Here is a 20,591-nt window from a genome sequence, read left to right as displayed (position 1 = left end):
AAACAGCAGGGAAAACCTCTCCTGGTCTTCTTCAAAGTAGTTATATGGGCTCTTTCATGCTCAACTGTGAGGGCATATGGAACCTGGGTTTAAGATTTTGTCCAAAAGACGGTGCCTGCGGATCTCACTGCCCCAGTAAATTCAAGATGAAATCTGACAGTGAGATACTTCTATTGATGCACAAGGAGAATCTTTGCTCTTGGGGCACTCAACAAGGAACAGGGAAGGAGCAAAAAAAAGAGGCAGTTACAACAATTTGCCGGGCACCTGCTCGTGCCACCTTATTGGGTTTTCTCCCCCACAGATGGCTGCATCTGGAGTAGGTGCAAGCTTAATGTGCCCATCTATACGATGCAGGAGGACACATCAAGTCTTTTGTTTCATTATCCAAGAACAGGGAAGGGTCTGTAAAGACGGGGAATTGGAATTCCACCTTCCCCCACCCCCATCCCCACTTGCTGCAACAGACAGAAGACCTGCGAGGTTCATGAGGACAGGCCGAGGGTGTGACAGATTTCAGTTTAAATCTCCCTCAACTCTTTTCCTCTCCCAGAGGACTGGAAACATCTGTCAGAAGACACATTGTCAACACCCTGGAGCACAGCTAGAGGCTTGTCACAGCTGTGCTTGCTGTTCTTCCGTCTTCCAAGTAAGAGATGGAAAAAAACCACACCTAACCTTTTTGGACACTAAGGGCAATTTTAGCATGGACAAACCACCTAACCTGCACACCTTTGGACTGTGGGAGGAAACCGGAGCACCCGGAAAAAACCCACACAGATAGTCACCCGAGGCCAGAATTCAACCTAGGCCCCTGGCGCTGTGAAGCCACAGTGCTAATCACTGTGCCGCTCTAAAGTGCATCCACATTAAAGCAAAAAGCCAGAGATTCCTCCCCACAGATATCGGGAAGAGAGGGAAATCTCCCCTCCATAACTTCATCCCATTATACTGATGTTGAGCAATGCCATGCCCAGACTGCCATTTTGGGGCTTGCAATCGTGGTACCAGATGCACCAGAACTGATGCAGAGAAGGATCACAAGGATAATTCCTTCACACTCCCTCCACAGAGCTTTACCCAGTGGCAGCTCCTCCTGTGAAATGGCAGGTACAACATTCCCCCCCCAGATTTCCTCTCCCACAGGAAGCTGGTGAGCATCAATGAATCTGGTCCTTCTACGAGCATAACTGAACCAGGGGCTGAGGAGTGTGGGGTGTGTCAGCCCGAGTATACGGATCACGGATGTAATTAGTTGTTCTGCAACTGAGTGCATCAATTAATTGAACATATCTGAATAACTGAATAATTAGTAGGCAATTAACCAAATAGTTCATCACCCAAAGTGTTTGGTTGGCATGACAACGTGATGGACACATGTACGACTTGCAAATATTGAGAGGAGAGCTCAAAGCGTTCAAATGACATGAAGCCTAGTGAGGGAAATAGAGAAAGTGAAGGAGGAAAGGAGAGAGGAGGGAAAGAGAGCAAGAAGGAAATGAAAGGAGAGAGGGAGGAAGGAAAGAGAGAGAGAGAGGAGTGGTGAAGGGCGGAAGGGAGGGAGGGAGGAGGGGCAGTGAGGGAGGGGACGTAGGAGAGGGGCGGGGAGGGAGGGAGTTCAGGGGGGAGGGAGTGCGGCGGGAGGGAGAGGTGAGGGGCTGGATGGGAGTGGAGTGGAGTGGGCCGAGGAAGAGGAGTGGAGCAGAGTGGGAGGAGAGGGGTGGGGAGGGAGGGGAGAGAGGGAGTGGGTCGGGGAGGGGGGAGAGGGACAGGGAGGGGGTGTGAGGGTTCTGGAGGGGGCAGAAGGGAGGGAGAGGTGAAGGGAGGAGGAGAGACGTGGCGAGGTGTGGGGAGGGGGGAATGGGGTAGGGAGGGAGTAGGGGGGGGAGAGGTGAGGAAGGTAGTAAAGCGAAAAAGGTGGGGGAGTAGAGAGAGACAGCGAGAGAGAGAGGGTGAGCAAGGGTGAAATAAAAAGTGGGGGGGGGAGAGAAGGAGAAAGTAAGAAAAGTGAAGAAGAGAGCATGAGCGGTGGGAAGGAGGGAGGACGACAGAGGGAGTAAGGAAGGACAGAGAGAGAAAGGGAGGGAAAAGAGAGGGGAGCAAAAGGTAGGGGAAGAGGGACAGAAGGAGAGAGAAAGTAGGGAAAGAGGGGAAGAGACAGGAGGGAAGGAAAAAAGAGAAATGGAGGAAAGAGAGAAAGGGAGGGAAAAGAGAGGGGGGGAGAAAGGTAGGGTGAGATGGAGGGAAGGAAAGATATAAGGGAAGAGAGAGAAAGCAAGAGAGGGAAAAGAGAGGGAGGGGGAGAGAGAAAAAGAAGGGATTCAGATGGCGAGATGCTGGGAAGAGACTATTGTAGCTATCTGGGATGACCACTTCCAGAATACAAAATGAATGTTTGCAAAGATTGCAGGGAAATATGGACAATGCTAAGAAAGCAGGCAGCAGAACGGGCAGCCATAGCTTATATTGTAGAACACCCAGACTCGTTTCTGACCCCAGCCGACATATAATCGGACAGTTTATATGTCTGCAACAGTTTACCCAAATTCCTATCCCTGTGGGAAACTAGAGGATTTGTTTCCGCAGACGGAAAGCCCCTACCCTCATCCCCATTACTCCGGCATATCCTAGAGACAGCCAAAGATAGGAAATATGGAATCATCAAAGTTCACAGTCATCATCGTTCTTCCCCCCCCGGTAACGTTAAAGCAGACGCCCTAGCGAAGGCAGGTTCCAGACATGGTCACTTTTGGAACCCCCCCCCGAAAGCACCCCAGGACACGCGGTTCAGGTCTCACAGACCAACATTCAAGATTTGGCAACGGCTCAAAAGGAAGATGAGAAGCTCAGGGACGTTTTAAAAGGCAACTTCCCAGCCCCTTATGATCAGTTTAAAAACCCGATAACCACACATGACGGTGTGATTTTAAAAGATGGCATTTATGTAGTCCCCAGCCAGGACAGGAATCAAATTTTTTGTCAGTTCCATGTCAATCATGGACACCAGGGCATTGAACCCACCCTAGCCCACCTCAGACCTCTCTGCTGGTGGCCTGATTTAAAAGCCAATGTTACTCATTACATTGAGAATTGCTTAATCTGTGCCCAGAACAATCCGGACAGATATGCAAGAACGGCTCAGCTTAGTTACACCCGCCCCGTTAATGGCCCCTGGATGAATTTGCAGATAGATTATATAGGACCCCTACCCCCCTGCAGGAATGGTTTTAAGTATGTGTTGGTGGTCATCGACACCTTCACAAAATGGGTAGAAGCTTTTCCATCCAGAACAAACACAGCCAAAACGACAGCTAAAATCCTCACTCAGCACATCTTTACAAGATGGGGCCTCCCACGCGGTATTGAGTCCGATCAAGGCTCCCAATTTACAGGACAAGTGATGAAAAACGTCCTCACAATTTTCGGAATAAAGCAAAAGTTTCACACTGCATACCACCCCCAATCAAGCGGCATTGTAGAAAGGATGAACAGAACTCTAAAAGCCACCCTCAGAAAAATGGTGCAACAGCACAACAGCACCTGGGACACAGTTCTCCCATTTGCATTAATGTTCATTCGAAACACAGTATCCACGTCCACAGGATACACCCCCCACACCCCCATGAAAGGCACAGAATATTTATTAGGACGGGATTTGGCCAGCCCCACGGTCACCGCCCTCACGCATGAGAAAGCAGCACAACAGGTTATTGAGAATGTGAAGGCCGACTTCCGGGTGCGGCTATGCAGAGCTAGGTCGCATATTCGGCAGCTCCCGCTTGGAACGGACTTTTGGGCTCTTTTACAGGGCCCCCACGGCATTTGTTTGACATTTCCCGGTGTGGGAAGAAGACTGCAGCATTCCCCTGACAGTGTCCCCCAGGAATGTTATGTCTTTTGGCTACCAGACTCGGCAGAAACAGTGAAAGATTTGGCTTGAGCTGCAGGTTTAGACGAGGGCCTCTTCCAGCAGGCAGGCGGGGGAAGGGCAAGCTTAAAGCTGCAATCTGACTTGACTCTATCAAAGGTGAATTCTAGCAGCAGAGGGAACAACTGTGAAAGGATCTACCAAGGCCATTGAAGAAGCAGGGACGAGGCTTCTGGTGGCGGCCATGGAGGAGTAGGTCGCTCATTCGGCAGCTCCTGTCTGGAGCCGACTCTCAGACCTTTTTCAGGAGCTTCCATAGACTTTTTGGGGCAGACTGGTGAAGCAAACACTGCCAACTTCTATGAAACGGACCAGAAGTGTAACGGCCAAAGGAGCGGCACTGGAGCAACGGGAGAAGCGAGGGAAAGAAAACAAAATGTCGGCGGCCAGGGACAAAGGGGAGCTGCAGGAGTTCATCAAGCGCTGCTTCGAGGAGCAGCGCGAGGAGATGCGCAAAGAGATGTTGGCGCCTATGCTTTTGGCAATTGAAGGACTTGGGATCACGCAGAAGGCCCACGAAGCTAAGATCCAGGAGGTACAGAAAAGAGTCAGTCAGAACGAGAACGAGCTCGTGGGCCTGGCGGTGAGAGTGGAGCAGAACGAGGCGCTACACAAGAGGTGGGCGGGAAGATTCGAAGACCTGGAGAACAGGTCGAGGAGAAAGAATCTGCAAATCCAGGGTCTCCCTGAGGGAGTGGAGGGGGCTGATGCCGGGGCATACGCGAGCACGATGCTCGAGGCGATGATGGGCACGAAGGCCCCTTCGAGGCCACTGGAGTTGGATGGGGCACATCGGGTGCTGGCAAAGAAGCCCCAGGCAAATGAGCCGCCAAGGGCGATGGTGGTGAGGTTCCACCGGTTCACGGACAGAGAGTGGGTCCTGAGATGGGCCAAGAAGGAGCGGAACAGTAAGTGGGACAATGCAGAGATCCGAATATACCCGGACTGGAGCACGGAGGTTGCAAAGCGGAGAGCGGGTTTCAACCGGGCCAAAGCGGCGTTGTACCGGAAAGAAGTGAAATTCGGAATGCTGCAGCCAGCGCGGCTGTGGGTCACATACAAGGGCCAACACTATTACTTCGAAACGCCTGAAGAGGCGTGGACCTTTGTACAAGCCGAAAAGTTGGACTCTAACTGAGGGTTTGTGAGGGTGGGGGGGATGTTTTGGGGTTTGATGTGTGATGGTTGTTGTATATAGGGGGTCAATCACGCGCAGGAAATGTTACATGGGCTGGGGGAGAGAGACAAGGCCGCGACAGGAGCTGCGCCAGAGGGGGCGGAGCGGGCTTTGGAAAGCGGGGTTTGTTTTCCCGCGCGCGGGAAGAAAGGCGGGAAGGGGAACGAAGGAATGCATCTGGATTTGGAGACTCCCATGCGGGGAAGTCAATGGGACGGCGGGGGAAGCCGGGGTCAGCAGGCGTCAGTTGACTTACGGGAGTGACATGGGGGGAGCACAAAAGCTAGACAGGGGTCTAGTGGGGGGGAGGGGAGGGGGGAAAGGGGGGGGGGGGGGGGGAAGGGTTGCTGCTGCACTGGCCGAAAGGGAATGGGACACAGAAGAGGTGGTCGGGACGGGGGTCCCCCCTCTGTCGGACTGGAGGGTGAGGGAGGCGTGGACACGGGACTGGCCCAGAAAAGGAGATGGCTAGTCGGCGGGGCGTGGGGGGGGGTGAGAGCCCCTCCAATCCTGCTGATAACGTGGAACGTGAGGGGCCTGAATGGGCCGGTGACGAGGGCTCGAGTGTTCGCGCACTTAAAGGGACTGAAGGCGGACGTGGTCATGCTCCAAGAGACACACCTGAAGGTGGCGGACCAGGTCAGGTTAAGAAAGGAATGGGTAGGACAGGTATTCCACTCGGGACTAGACACGAAGAATAGAGGGGTGGCAATATTGGTGGGAAAGTGGGTGTAATTTGAGGCCAAGACTATTGTAGCGGACAATGGAGGGCGATATGTAATGGTGAGCGGTAGGCTGCAAGGGACGTGGGTGGTGTTGGTAAACGTATACGCCCCGAACTGGGATGATGCAGGATTCATGTAGCGCATGTTGGGGCGCATTCCGGACCTGGAGATAGGAGGCCTGATAATGGGAGGGGACTTCAATACAGTGTTGGATCCAGCACTGGACCGCTCCAAATCAAGGACTGGAAAGAGGTCAGCAGCGGCCAAGGTACTTAGGGGGTGTATGGATCAGATGGGGGGAGTGGACCCATGGCGGTTTGCAAGGCCGCAGGCCAAGGAATTTTCTTTCTTCTCCCATGTACACAAAGCCTACTCCCGGATAGATTTCTTTGTTCTGGGTAGGGCGCTCATCCCAAGGGTGGAGGGGACGGAGTATTCGGCTATAGCCATTTCGGACCATGCCCCGCACTGGGTGGAACTGGAGCTGGGAGAGGAGAGGGACCAACGCCCGTTGTGGCGGCTGGATGTGGGACTGCTGGCGGACGAGGTGGTGTGTGGGAAGGTGAGGGGGTGTATCGAAAAGTACTTGGACGCCAACGACAACGGGGAGATGTGGGTGGGGGTGGTAAGGGAGGCGTTGAAGGCGGTGATCAGGGGAGAGCTAATTTCCATTAGGGCTCATAGGGAGAAGACAGAGGGTATGGAAAGGGAGAGGTTAGTGAGGGAGATTTTGAGAGTGGACAGGAGATACGCAGAGGCCCCGGAGGAAAGATTACTTGGGGAAAGACGACGGCTCCAGACGGAGTTTGACCTGTTGACCACAGGGAAGGCGGAGGCACAGTGGAGGAAAGCGCAGGGGGTGACCTACGAGTATGGGGAAAAGGCTAATCGGATGCTGGCACACCAGCTCCGTAAGAGGATGGCAGCGAGGGAAATAGGGGGAGTCAAAGATGGAAGGGGAGCCACGGTTCGGAGTGCAATGAAAATAAACGAGGTGTTCAAGGCCTTTTATGAAGAGCTGTACAGATCCCAGCCCCCAGCGGGGGAAGAGGGGATGAGACGATTCCTAGATCAGCTGAGATTCCCGATGGTGGAGGAGCAAGAGGTGGCTGGTTTGGGGGCACCAATTGGGTTGGAGGAGCTGAGCAAGGGTTTGGGGAGCATGCAGGCGGGGAAGGCCCCGGGACCGGACGGATTCCCGGTGGAGTTCTACAGGAAGTACGCAGATCTGTTGGCCCCGCTACTGGTGAGGACCTTTAATGAGGCAAGAGAGGAGGGGACCCTGCCCCCGACAATGTCGGAAGCGACAATTTCTTTGATCCTAAAGCGGGACAAGGACCCACTGCAATGTGGATCGTATAGGCCGATCTCGCTCCTCAATGTGGATGCAAAGTTGCTGGCAAAAGTGCTGGCCACGAGGATCGAGGACTGTGTCCCAGGGGTAATCCACGAGGACCAGACGGGATTTGTAAAGGGCAGGCAAATAAACACCAATGTGCGGCGGCTCTTAAACGTGATAATGATGCCATCGGAGGAGGGAGAGGCGGAGATAGTGGCAGCTATGGACGCGGAGAAGGCCTTTGACCGAGTAGAGTGGGAGTACCTCTGGGAGGTGCTGCATAGGTTTGGGTTCGGGATAGGGTTTATCAATTGGGTTAAGCTCCTTTACAGAGCCCCGGTGGCGAGTGTAGTGACGAACCGGCGGAGGTCGGAGTACTTTCGACTGTACCGAGGGACGAGGCAGGGGTGCCCCCTGTCCCCCCTGTTGTTCGCATTGGCGATCGAACCATTGGCCATGTCATTGAGGGAGTCTAATAAATGGAGGGGGGTGGTCCGAGGGGGAGAAGAGCATCGGGTGTCGCTGTATGCGGATGACCTGTTGCTGTACGTGGCGGATCCAATGGAGGGGATGGTGGAGGTCATGCAGACTCTAAGGGAGTTTGGGGAGTTTTCGGGCTATAAGCTCAATGTAGGGAAGAGTGAGTTCTTTGACTTACAGGCGGGGGACCAAGAAAGAGGGATACGGGACCTACCGCTGAGGAGGGCGGAGGGGAGCTTTCGGTATCTGGGGATCCAGATAGCCAGGAGTTGGGGGACCCTACATAAACTGAATCTGACGAGGTTGGTGGAGCAAATGGAGGAGGATTTCAAAAGATGGGACATGTTACCGCTCTCGCTGGCGGGTAGAGTGCAGTCGGTCAAAATGGTGGTCCTTCCGAGGTTTCTGTTTGTGTTTCAGTGCCTTCCCATCGTGATCACTAAGGCCCTTTTTAAGAGAGTGGGCAGGAGTATTATGGGGTTTGTGTGGGCGAATAAGACCCCGAGAGTAAGGAGAGGGTTCCTGGAACGCAGTAGGGACCGAGGAGGGTTGGCGCTGCCAAACCTGGGGAGCTACTACTGGGCAGCAAATGTGGCGATGATCCGCAAGTGGGTTATGGAGGGAGAGGGGGCGGCATGGAAGAGGATGGAGATGGCGTCCTGTAAAGGAACGAGCCTGGGGGCGTTGGTGACGGCACCGCTGCCGCTCTCGCCGACAAAGTATACCACGAGCCCGGTGGTGGCCGCAACGCTAAGGATCTGGGGCCTGTAGAGACGGCACCGGGGTGCAACGGGAGCATCGGTGTGGTCCCCGATCAGGGGTAACCACCGGTTTGTCCCAGGGAAGATGGACGGGGGGTTCCAGAGCTGGCATCGGGCGGGGATTGGAAGAAAGGGGGACCTGTTCATCGACGGGGCGGTTGCGAGCCTAGCGGCACTGGAGGAGAAGTTCGAGTTACCCCCGGGAAATGCCTTTAGATATATGCAGGTGAGGGCTTTTGTGAGGCGACAGGTGAGGGAATTCCCGTTGCTCCCGGCACAAGAAGTTCAAGATAGGGTGATCTCGGGTGTATGGGTCGGGGAGGGCAAGGTGTCGGAAATACACCAAGAGTTGAAAGAAGAGGGGGAAGCGCTGGTAGAAGAGTTGAAGGGTAAATGGGAGGAGGAGCTGGTGGAGGAGATCGAGGAAGGTCTGTGGGCTGATGCCCTGGGTAGGGTTAATTCCTCCTCCTTGTGTGCCAGGCTCAGCCTGATACAATTTAAGGTGGTCCACAGAGCGCACTTGACGGGGGCGAGGCTGAGTAGGTTCTTTGGGGTAGAGGACAGATGTGGAAGGTGCTCAGGGAGCCCGGCGAACCATGTCCATATGTTTTGGTCATGCCCGCCACTGGAGGGGTTCTGGAGAGGAGTGGAGGGAGCAATATCTCAGGTGGTGAAAGTCCGGGTCAAGCCAAGCTGGGGGCTAGCAATATTTGGAGTAGTGGACGAAACGGGAGTGCAGGAGGCGAAAGAGGCCGGCATTCTGGCCTTTGCGTCCCTAGTAGCCCGGCGAAGGATCTTGTTAATGTGTAAAGAGGCGAAGCCCCCCAGCCTGGAGGCCTGGATAAATGATATGGCCGGGTTCATAAAATTGGAGAGGATTAAGTTCGCCTTGAGAGGGTCTGCGCAGGGGTTCTACAGGCGGTGGCAACCGTTCCTAGACTATCTCGCGGAGCGTTAGAGGAAGGTCGGTCAGCAGCAGCAACCTTGCGGGGGGGGGACGGGAGGGGAATGCCCTGGGAAGGGGGACTGCCTGGGAGGGTGGATGAGCAAGAGATAACATGAAGGGTCGGGGAAACTGGCACGTACGGGTGAGGGCCAGTGTACAAAGCTGTGTAAATATATCATTTTGCCATGTATATATCTTGCTCTGCGCAATTTCTCGGTTTTATTTGTTGCCGGGGGTGGGGGGGGGGGGGCGGGGGGGGGTTATTATTTGTAAGGGAGAAAAATTGTGTTATAAAATTTTAATAAATATATATATATGTGAAAGCCGCCCAGCTTGCAGCAGCCGTCAGGCTTGGAACCCGCAAGAAACAAAGCAAAGTTTGCTTTGATAAAAAGGTACACACCACCGGGTTTGTAGTAGGGCAGCAAGTCATGCTATCCCTATACAACCCCAGTTCATTCCTTTCCCCCAAACTTTCCAGACCCTACTCCATCTCAGATAAAGTCAGCCTCTCTGTATATAAAATCACCTATCCTAATGGCAAGTCTGCGTGGTTCCACATAAACCAGCTTAAGGCATATGGCTCGCAGAATAACCATTCACACCACATCTGGCTCGCAGCAGCAGCTGAGCACGCCCCACCCACGAATGACGTATTCCTACCCTCCCCCAACCAGTCCAGCCCGTCCTCAGACACGACTTCGACTCCACCCCCAGAGGCATGACTCCGCCTCTCCCTTTCTTCAACCAGCAGCGACAGCGATAGCGAAGACGGCCCCCAGCACACCACGCTACGATTACACCCCTGCACCAGGCCCCACTCCCAGCGATTCCGAACATGATTCCAGCGACCCCTTCGAGATAACATACATTAAAGCCCCTGACCCAGACCCACTGCCCGACGATTACGGATTAAAACCTTGCTTGTTCCAACCTCGACACATGATTCTGGCACCGAGACAATTCATTCAGGCTCATCCGGAATGATGAGATGGACCCCAATTCACCCTAAGTAGCTTTATCGCACCTACTCCAGTCAAGAGTATGGCAGCCAGGAGAAGATGGTGACATAGAGTCTGACTCCCACCAAACGAATCCCTTTGCAACTCTGTTCGCTTCAGAACAATGAGGTGTCCAGATGATGGTAAAAAGGAACCGATGGAGAGATACGGTGTCCTTTCTGATGGAATCTGCACCATGTTTGTAACGTATGTTTGTTTGTTATTGTGAATGTTGAATGTTGTTTGTTCATTTAAAGTTTTCATGGCCCCACGCCACCACTCTTTTAACGCCCACTGGCAGTTAATGGAACAAGTTTGTCGGCAGACAACCAATCATAGCTACTCTTCTGATTCAAAGGTAATCATAAGAGGCAGCCCCCACAACGACCACAAATTCTTACCGTTCTTGCCGGTCGCTCAGGCAGTGGAGAAACGGCACTGGTCCCCGCCCTGCCTGAGGACCCCCCTCTGGTCAGCTACACTCGGGTAGAGCACATACGGCACTGATCACCGTCCTACCCGGGGATTCCACCCATTCTTACCCGCCGCGGCCCATACGCACCCCATTTTGGCTCTTTAAGTTCAAAACTCTTTTGTTTCTTTATGGCAACCCTTAGGTTGCTTCCAGATGCTATTTACATCCTCAAACACTAGGATGGTAGATCACACAGGCTGCGAGACGGCTCGCACTGTGTCAGTATTTTTCTCGGATGTCTTGTCCCCAAATATTTGGTTTAAAAAAAAGAGGGAGTCACAGATGGTGACCAATTATAATGGGTGATTGGCAATAAAGGACAGACGAGATCTTAACAAGATAATAACAGAAATGATGCTTGCGTCCATAGAACTCGGGAACCTCAGAAGAAGAAAAAGACAAAAAGGAAAGATGAAGGCAACCATCATGCTCTACAGTTGGATCTTAGCGGGATCGCTCCAGTTGCGCGCGGACGCTACCCCCCTGACCCCTACCACACAGTCCGTGAATGTCCCCCACCCCTGCCATACACTAACCCTCGAGACAGTTACCAATACACCGACCTGCTGTGACAAGTTCATCACCTGGTATTCCCTGCCCTACGTTGTGGAAGCACTGTTAGTACTGGCGATACTCTGCAGTGTAGTTCAGACCCTTAGACTCAGGAAATGGTGGAGGAAAGCCTCCCGCACCCCAGTATACACCCTCAGATCCCCTATTTTCAGACTTCAACAAACCCCGCACCCCTTTAAGTGAATTAAAGTACATCCGTTTTTTGTGTGTGTTCGTTTTGTTTTAATAAAGAAATCTAAAACTCTGTGCTTGTCTGCCAAGCCAGAGAGACCTGTGTTGCTGCTATTGTACAGTTAAAAATGTTGTAGATTATTTTTGGATTGATTGAGGATAGTTTAGTTAAGGACAGTTAGAGGTTCCAGTTTTTTTATTTTGTAATGCATGCCTGAATGTCATAGTGGCCCGTAGAATTTTATAATGATGTATGTACATAAAATAATTTAGGTAAAAGTTGCAATTCATAGGACAGAGCAGTGTAGAGTCTGTCAGTGCTTATGGGAGCCCGACTCAGGAGGAGAACGAAGACGACGCGGTAATGTGATCCTTCACGCTTCGCATTGAAGATCACAAGGAGGGTGTGTAGCCATCTGGGATGGCCACTTCCAGAATGCAAAATGGATGTTTGCAAAGATTGCAGGGAAATATGGACAATGCTAAGAAAGCAGGCAGGCACAGAGAAACAGCTCCCAGACAAGACTGAAACTGTAGGCCCATTAGTATATGGATGGCCCATCTCCGGGAACAAAGGAAGATACTTAAGTAACCGATCTGGCCCCAGACCTCGCTGCGCCAGTTCCCCAAACCGAAAGCGTAAACAAAGCAGGCCAATGGCCACCTAGGACTCGCCCAGCCATCAGGGCACCCACCCCTTTATTGATCAAGATCAATACCAGTGATCGAGAAGCGGCCCAATTAATTGGGGCCAAGTTTAAGGCCCGCCCAAAAGCGCACGAAGCCCCTCCGGGTATAAGAAGAAACCCCCGAGAGAGAATCGCTGTCTTGGATTTGGCTCTCAAAGCGGAGAGACCCTTCCACCAGCTGCACCAGAATCAAGTAAGTCCAAGGTCAATGCTCGCTACCAGACGGACGACCTTAGCTGTTCTCCTGTACCACTTCGAACCCAGCAGCCTCAGATCCGAACAACGGCCATTGTTCCTCTGACTGAGTGGGCATTCGAAGTTAAGTATAGGCTTTAGCATTAGAGATAGTTTAGTTTGTAGTACTTTTTGCATGTGTAGATATTACTGTGTGTGTAAATAAATAGTATTGACTTTGAACTAACTAACTGGTGTATTGGCTCTTTGATCAGTATTCGGCTGTGAACCTTGTGGCGGTATCGAAAATACCTGGCGACTCTAAAGTAAACATAATTAGAATTAAGGAAGGCGACCATATTGACCACCATATTTAGAAACAACCAAAGAGAACAACAGTATTGAGAGGAAAAAGAGAGACAGACGCAAAGAGAGACAGGTAGGGTCGGGAGAATGTTTGGAATAAAGAGAGCGTGCGCAAGGGAGAAGCAGACAGACAGAAAGAGAGAACACATTGCTTCTCAAGTTTTGTTAAAGAGATGCGGCATGATGGCACAGTGGTTAGCAGTGCTGTCTCATAGCTCCAGGGACCCGGGTTCAATTCCGGCCTTGGATGACTGTGTGTTGAAGTTTGCACAGAAACCGGGTGCTCCTGTTTCCTCCCACAGTCCAAAGACGTGCAGGTTAGGTGGATTGGTCGTGATAAATTGCCCTTAGTGTCCAAAAAGGTTAGGTGGGCTTACTGGGTTACGGAGATAGGTTGGGGACGTGGGCCTAGGTAGGGTGCTCTTTCAGAGGGTCGATGCAGGCATGATTGGCCAAATGGCCTCCCTCTGCACAGTAAGAATCTATTAAAATAAGATATGATTTTGCTGTGAATTAAGTTTTTGGATACAGTTTCACTTCTTACACCAGAAGCTACCATTTAAAATAAAAACTGAACATACCTTTGGGTATTCTGACCACCAGAATCTTCTGAAAAGCTCTTGAATTCTTCATCCTTCTCTACATTGATGTTGGCCATATCCTTAATCATAAAGGGAGAAAACAGGAAGAACATAGTGACCAAAAGAGCTGTGTCGAAGGATAAGAAACACGAGGTCTAAACATGTTCAAGGAGCAGCACCTGATCGATCTGTTAGACACTCTGCCTTTCTCTAGTCTTAACAATGACTTTAACAACTGGGGAATTGAACCACTGTGTCTAAAATCTCTCCGATAACAGGAGCTGATGATAGGGGGGGTGATTCTATGGTGTTCCACGGTTAGGGCCTTCCACTGAAATACTGTGCGGGTCGGGAGAGTCTGCACCCTTGGTATTGATCTTTCTGTACTTTCATTTCTATCTGACCGCTGTCCATTACCGCAGCTACTCAAGGTCAGAATTTTATGTTGTGGGTTCTCAGACACCCCGTGTCTCAGGTCCTCGTGTTGGAAGTGGAGGAGGGGGAATCTCAGTTGGAAGGCCCCTTTAGACTGGGGCACCCTCTCCTCAGGGACCGAGGAGCACTGGTCCTGCCTACCACCCCTGGCCTACCGCCCCACACCAAGATAGACCCCCTTCGACTTCCCCAGGGCATCCCCTACGCTCCCTGGAACCACTGGTACTTACCTGAAGTGTGGTCCTGGGACTTAGGCTTAGGCACGATGCTGCGGTACCTCTTCCGGCCACTGCGGCGCTGTGCCTGGAGGTGCTGGAGAGCTGTCAGCCAACCTGACTGGTCGACAGCTCTCCTTGAGGACTTCCGCCCAAGTGTGGACAGAAGTTCTGCCTGCTGCCAATCGATGCTCAATTGAGCGTAAAATGGTAACAGGCCTGTCAGAGTTGGCACGGATTACCAGGATGGTGGGCGCTGAAAATTTAGGCCCAAGTGTTTTCTTTGCCCCATAAATATTTTTAATGTTTTCCACTGTGTCGTCCATTACCTCATGATACAGTTTCCTCCATTTAGTCAGCTCCTCTTTCCTATCAAAGCATTTTATAATGGGTGTGAGTTTCTTAAATGTGCATTTATTTTGGGAGACAACGTGTGTCCTCACAAGTTTGCACTTTCTTCAGGTGCATTTAATGCACAAATATAATTAAGCAAATATTGCAGATGCTGGAAATCTGGAGAGAAAACAGAAAAAGCTGGGAATACTGAGCAGGTTTGACAGCATCTGTGGAAAGAGAAACATGGGTTCTGATGAAAGGTCATCGACCCAAAATTTTAACCTTGTTTCTCTCTCCAAAGATGTTGCCTGAACTGAAGACTGTTTCCATTACCTGCTGTTTTTATCACCGCTTTTCTAATGTTTAACTACCTTTTGTGACTTGGTGCCTTTTGGTGCCCTCTACGTGGTGTGGGGCTAGTGAGTACTCAACTCAGATTTCAGTTTAAATTATTCTGTAGATCAGAGTAGAGCTGGAAACAAACACATACTAAACAGAAGAACCAATAGTTAGTTAGTTTGTTATAAATAAATAAAATAAATTTAGAGTAAATTAAGGGGCAATTTAGTGTGGGCCAATACACCTGCGCTGCTCATCTTTGGGTTGTGGGGGTGAGACCCACACAGACACGGGGAGAATGTGCAAACTCCACACGGACAGTGACCCGGGACTGGGATTGAACCCGGGTCTTCGGCGCCATGAGGCAGCAGTGCTAACCACCACACCACCGCACCACCACCGCACTGCTGCCTCATGGCGCCAAAGTCCCAGGTTCTATCCCGGCTCTAGGTCACTGTCCGTGTGGAGATGGCACATTCTCCCCGTGTTTGCGTGAGTTTCACCCCCACAACCCAAAAGATGTGCAGGGTAGGTGGATTGGCCACACTAAATTGCCCCTTAATTGGAAAAAATGAATTGGGCGCTCTAAATTTATTTATAAAAATCTGTAATTGCAGTAACTCATTATTCCAGTCATTGTGCACTGTGAGCCAACAGAGAGCCAACAGAGTTCACTTATTAGAAGACAGGGACTGAATTTTCCTTGTATTTCCATGTCAAATTGAATTGCCCTTCCTCTCTGGAATGAGAAATGGAAACAGCATTCAAAATCCCAGAGCTGAAGATGTTTAGAACGTGGTTGGAAGTGAACTTTTCACAAATGTATTAGGTGACACACTATAATAACCACGTGGTTTCATAAATAGTTGTTTGCCAATATAATTGGTTTTACCCCAATTCCTCGTATTAATTATATCGCATAGCTCTTGTAGTGGAATCGATACAGAGAGCAAGCAACTTGGCAACAGTACAAGGTCAATGGCCCCCATCTGAGCCAGTTGGGACAACATTGTGGTGACAATTTTCATGTCTTATTTTCCACTGTCTTCCCGGCTCTCCCTCCCTGTTTGCTTCAACAGTCCAACAGATGTTTGTGCGCTTTCACCGAGTAGGTTCACAGATCCATTTCCATACCTTGCAAAGTGACGGAATGTGGTAAATTTCCTCACAGGCGAGTCGAGCTGCTTCACGTTTAGCATCTTGTTTGCTTTTACCATAGCCTATTGGATACGCTTTTTTATCTATGACAACGATAGATGAAAACCTGCAACACAACAACAATATGTGCTTTACCTATTGTCACACTAACCCAGTGCAAAAGAGTAGCTCGCATTTACACACCTATTTTAATGTTAAATGAAGTACTTCACACACAGACATCAAGGACAAGAATGGATGTCACGCCAAGGTGAAAGAGAGAGAAAAAATGGGGGGAGAGAGAGAGAGAGAGAGAGAGGGCAAGAGGCTTTTGATGCAGGTGTAGAAGATTGGGCCCGTATGCCGAAAGGACACAGTATTCCTTTCAAGCGAATGCAATCACAGGAGACGACCGACAAAAGGTAATACTCCTGGCCGTCTGTGGAGCCCCAACCTTTAGTGTGACCAAAAGCCTTACCTACCCGGCGGCCCCGGATTCAAAGACCGTTGATGAGCTGGTAGCACTTGTGGCAGACCGTTCCGACCCCAAACCTTCGGTAATAGTGCCGAATTACAGGTTCAACACAATCGGGGAGACCAGGGGAGTCGGTCATGGAATTCCTGATCCGCCTGAGCAAACTGGCCAAGCATTGTGACCATGGGCTGTCCCTTTGAGAGATGCGGTGGGACTGCCACGTGTGTGGTATAAACAACATGGTCACTCAAAGTAAGTTGTTTGCAGAACCTTCCTTAGACTTAAAAAAGCCTTAGAGTTATCCCTCTCTCGTAAAAACGCAGAAAAGGGAGTCCAGGAACTCCAGGGCTACATAGATATGGAGGTAAGTAGCATTGGGCACCCTCATTCCGCTGAGTAACCCCCCCACCCCCCACTCCAATCCCCCAGCAGAGCAGAGCCTATGGGACCCAGTCGACACCCGAGCAATGTCGTGGTCAGACCCATTGGCCAAGAGCCACTGCAGCCCGACAAGACACCTCTCCTGAACTCCAGGAGGAAGGCTCACAATGGTGCTGTACCTATGGATGCAGGAACCATGGGGGATGGGTACGCCAGAACCGTCAGCGAGCATGTTGCCCTGGTTGGGTGACACATGTACGCAGAGCCAGGGCTTTACACTTAGCCAAGCCCGATGGGGATGCATGGACGCAACTAAATTGCATTATGGCACCAAATGTAGACCCCATCAAGATCACCGTCCAGGTAAACGGCCACCCATTAGAGATGGAAATAGGGGCTGCTGTCTCAGTCATTGAACAACAAACATCCAGAAAGTCTGTACAGGGATCCAACACCTGGGTCTAAGGGACACTAACGTACAATTGGCGACATATACCGAAGAGCCAATGTCCATCATTGGAATGACGATGATCCAGTTGCCTACGGGCAGCAATCAGTTCACCCGAACCCAGTCTGTGAGGCCGCGACTGGTTGCAGAGACTCTGCCTAGATTGGCAACAGATCTTTAAAAGTTGGTACAGGTGGAATACAGGTCCTGGGAAAGTACCCGGAAGTTTTCCAAGATGGATTGGGGAAAATAAAGAGAGCCATGGCCAAATTTTACGTGGACACAGAAGTCCAACCCAAGTATTTTAGGGCTCGCCCGGTTCCGTATGTCCTGCTGTCGGAAGTGGACCACGAGCTCCTGGTTGGATGGGTACCTAATGCCACGCATGGAGGATCTTTATGAGAAGTTGGCTTGGGGGTCATTCTTTCTCCAAGTTGGACATGAGCCTTGCATACCTCCAGTTGGAGTTGGCTGTGGATTCCAGGAAACATGTAGCCATCAATACCCACAGGGGACTGTAGGAATACACCAGTCTTCCATTTGGAGTATCATCCGCCTGTGCGGATCTTCCAGCAGTTTATGGAGAGCATTTTGCAAGGGTTCCCAAGGGTGCCGGTCTACCTAGACGATGTCATCAATACCGGAGCCACTGAGAAGGAATATCTAGATAATTTAGAGAAAATCCTCTGCAGTTTCTCTGAGGCAAGTGCTCACCTAAAAAGGTGCAAGTGAGCCGAGAGGGTGCGTGCGGAGAAGGCCTCCTGCAGGGGGACCTCACTCCGTGCCCTCGCCCCGGCGGCACTCCCATCCCCATCCAAAAAGCGCTCCATCAGCCAGTGGTGGTGGCCACCCTCCAGACCTGGAACCAGCACTCACGGACGCCACCTTTAAAAGGTGGAGACAGGACGGGGGGACACTGACAGTCAGGGACCTATACACCAACGGCAGGGTCACAACACTGGACGATCTGACGGAGAGATTCCAGCTAGCCAAGAGCAACAAATTCAGATACCTGCAGCTTAAAAACTTCCTGCGGAAGGAGACAAGGACGTACCCACGACTACCGCAACAGACGCTACTCGAAGAACTACTGGACGGAGACATTCAAGGTAGAGGAAACTGCAGCGACATGTACGAACATCTGATAGAGAGGGCGACACGGTACCGGACGCGATGAGGAGGAAATGGGAGGAAGACTTGGGGCTCGAATTAGGGTGGGGACTCTGGAGTGAAGCACTACATAGGGTCAACTCCACCTCCACGTGCACAAGGCTCAACCTACCGCAACTAAAAGAGGTACATAGAGCCCACTTAACAGGAACCCAAATGAGTAGGTTCTACCCGGAGGTGGAAGACAGATGTGAATGGTGCCAAAGAGGCCCAACCAACCATGCCCTCATGTTCTGGTCTTGCCCCAGACTTACTGGGTACAGGGCAGGCTTCTTTGAGGCAATGTCCAAAGTGGTGGGGACGAGGGTGGAGCTATGTCCGAAAGTGGCGGTCTTCGGGGTATCAGACCAGCCAGATCTCTTCATAGGGAGGAGGGCGGACGCCCTTGCCTTTGCCTACCTGATCGCCCGGCGCAGAATCTTGCTCGGCTGGCGGTCAGCAGCACCACCCAAAGCTGCAGACTGGCTGTCCGACCTCTCGGAATTTTTCCAAATGAAGAAAATCAAATTCAACATCCGAGGGTCGGAAGACGGAAGGGGCAGCGCGGTAGCATTGTGGATAGCACAATTGCTTCACAGCTCCAGGATCCCAGGTTCGATTCCGGCTTGGGTCACTGTCTGTGCGGAGTCTGCATATCCTCCCCGTGTGTGCGTGGGTTTCCTCCGGGTGCTCCGGTTTCCTCCCACAGTCCAAAGATGTGCAGGTTAGGTGGATTGGCCATGATAAATTGCCCTTAGTGTCCAAAATTGCACTTAGTGTTGGGTGGGGTTACTGGGTTATGGGGATAGGGTGGAGGTGTTGACCTTGGGTAGGGTGCTCTTTCCAAGAGCCGGTGCAGACTTGATGGGCCGAATGGCCTCCGTCTGCACTGTAAATTCTATGAAAAAAAAAAGATGGCTTCCTCAAAACATGGGAGCCATTCACCCAACTGTTCCGGGACCTATTTGTGGCCAACAAACAAGCAAACAAATAAAAAAGTAGCCAAGAGCCAGGGGAAAGTAGCCGAGACATGATAGAAGAGAGGGAAGGGAGGGAAGACCTGGGGAAGGGAGGGGGTGCGGAGCAAGAGGGAATAGCCAAACACAGCAGAAAAGAAAGGGGACTAGCAGAGAAGGGGGGAGAGGTGGGGTGAGGGGGCAGGGAGAGGAGAAGGACAAGGGAAGGAGAACAACAGAGGGGAGCAGAAGGGAGCAAACAGGAGAGAACACAAACTGGGGGGAGTGCACAGGACTTACAATGACCACAACAAGCACAGCAAGGTGAGAGAGAGAAAGAACCGGAAGAAGGAACAACAGACGGATGAAGCTGAGGCAAATGGACAAAAACAATAAAGAAAGCCGACCAAGAAATGCAAGTGACATCGGGTGCCCCTTCCACCGGGTTTTGTTTTGCTTGTTTTGTGTATTAAAATAAAGAGAAAAAGGACTTCCGGTGACGGCGGGCGGGAGGCAGCCGCGCGTTGGAGGGCTCCCGTTCGGTAACGGCATTGTCGGGGGTTAAAGCCCGGTCCTAGGGCCAGCGAAGGCAGTAAAAGTCGGGAGACAGCACAGAGGAGGGGAATGTCGAAGACCAGCAAAAAAACGTCCGTGAAAAAAGCGGCTGAAAGTCCGTTGGAGAGTGGAAAGGTCACTGCGGGGTCAGTAAAGAAAATGGAGGCTGGAGCACCAGGGGAGGCCGCATTGCTTACGGCTGAAGAAATAACTAAGGTGATGGCTGCGGAATTCGAAAGACAGTTTGCAAAATGCATGGAGACGGTGAGGAAGGAGATGAAGGAGGTTTTGAGTGTGCTGGTGGAGGAGGCGGTTTCCCCGGTGAGGACGGAGGTGGCGAGCACAGTGGCGGAGGTGCGAGAGCAAGGGGAGGCGCTGAAGGAAGTGAAGGAGACGTTATTGCAGCACGGTGATCAACTTGCCTCGATGGGGAAAGAGATGTGGAAGGTGATGGATACTAACAAGGATCTGCGAGGAAAAATGGAAGACCTGGAAAATAGATCCAGGCGACAGAATTTGAGGATTGTGGGGCTGCCCGAAGGAGTTGAAGGACCGAAGCCGACTGAGTATTTTGCCGCGATGCTGGCAAAACTATTGGGGGAGGGGGAGGATCCCTCCCAATATGAACTGGATCGGGCTCATCGGTCGTGGAGGCTTGTACGAAAGGCGAGTGAGCCGCCAAGGGCAGTGACTCTGTGCTTCCGTAGGTACAGGGTGAAGGAGAAGGTCCTGCGCTGGGCCAAGCAGAAGCGGGTGGTGCAGTGGGCTGGAGCTGGTAT

General features: G+C 51.6%; 1 protein-coding gene across 2 annotated transcripts in view; it reads right to left on the bottom strand.

Moving 5' to 3' along the window:
* Window positions 1-20,591, bottom strand: part of LOC140410418 (interferon-induced, double-stranded RNA-activated protein kinase-like) — a 179,348-nt gene that overhangs the window by 78,142 nt on the left and 80,615 nt on the right. For both annotated transcript variants that reach the window (XM_072498487.1, XM_072498488.1), the window contains exons 5-6: window positions 15,846-15,975; window positions 13,387-13,466 (exon numbers count right to left, since the gene is read on the bottom strand). In XM_072498487.1, coding sequence (XP_072354588.1) covers window positions 13,387-13,466; window positions 15,846-15,975 — 210 coding nt within the window. The remainder of the gene's footprint in view (window positions 1-13,386; window positions 13,467-15,845; window positions 15,976-20,591) is intronic.

This window comes from Scyliorhinus torazame, chromosome 4 (genome assembly GCF_047496885.1).
Source record: "Scyliorhinus torazame isolate Kashiwa2021f chromosome 4, sScyTor2.1, whole genome shotgun sequence".
Lineage (NCBI taxonomy): Eukaryota > Metazoa > Chordata > Chondrichthyes > Carcharhiniformes > Scyliorhinidae > Scyliorhinus > Scyliorhinus torazame.
This window is presented reverse-complemented; position numbering and strand designations above follow the sequence as displayed.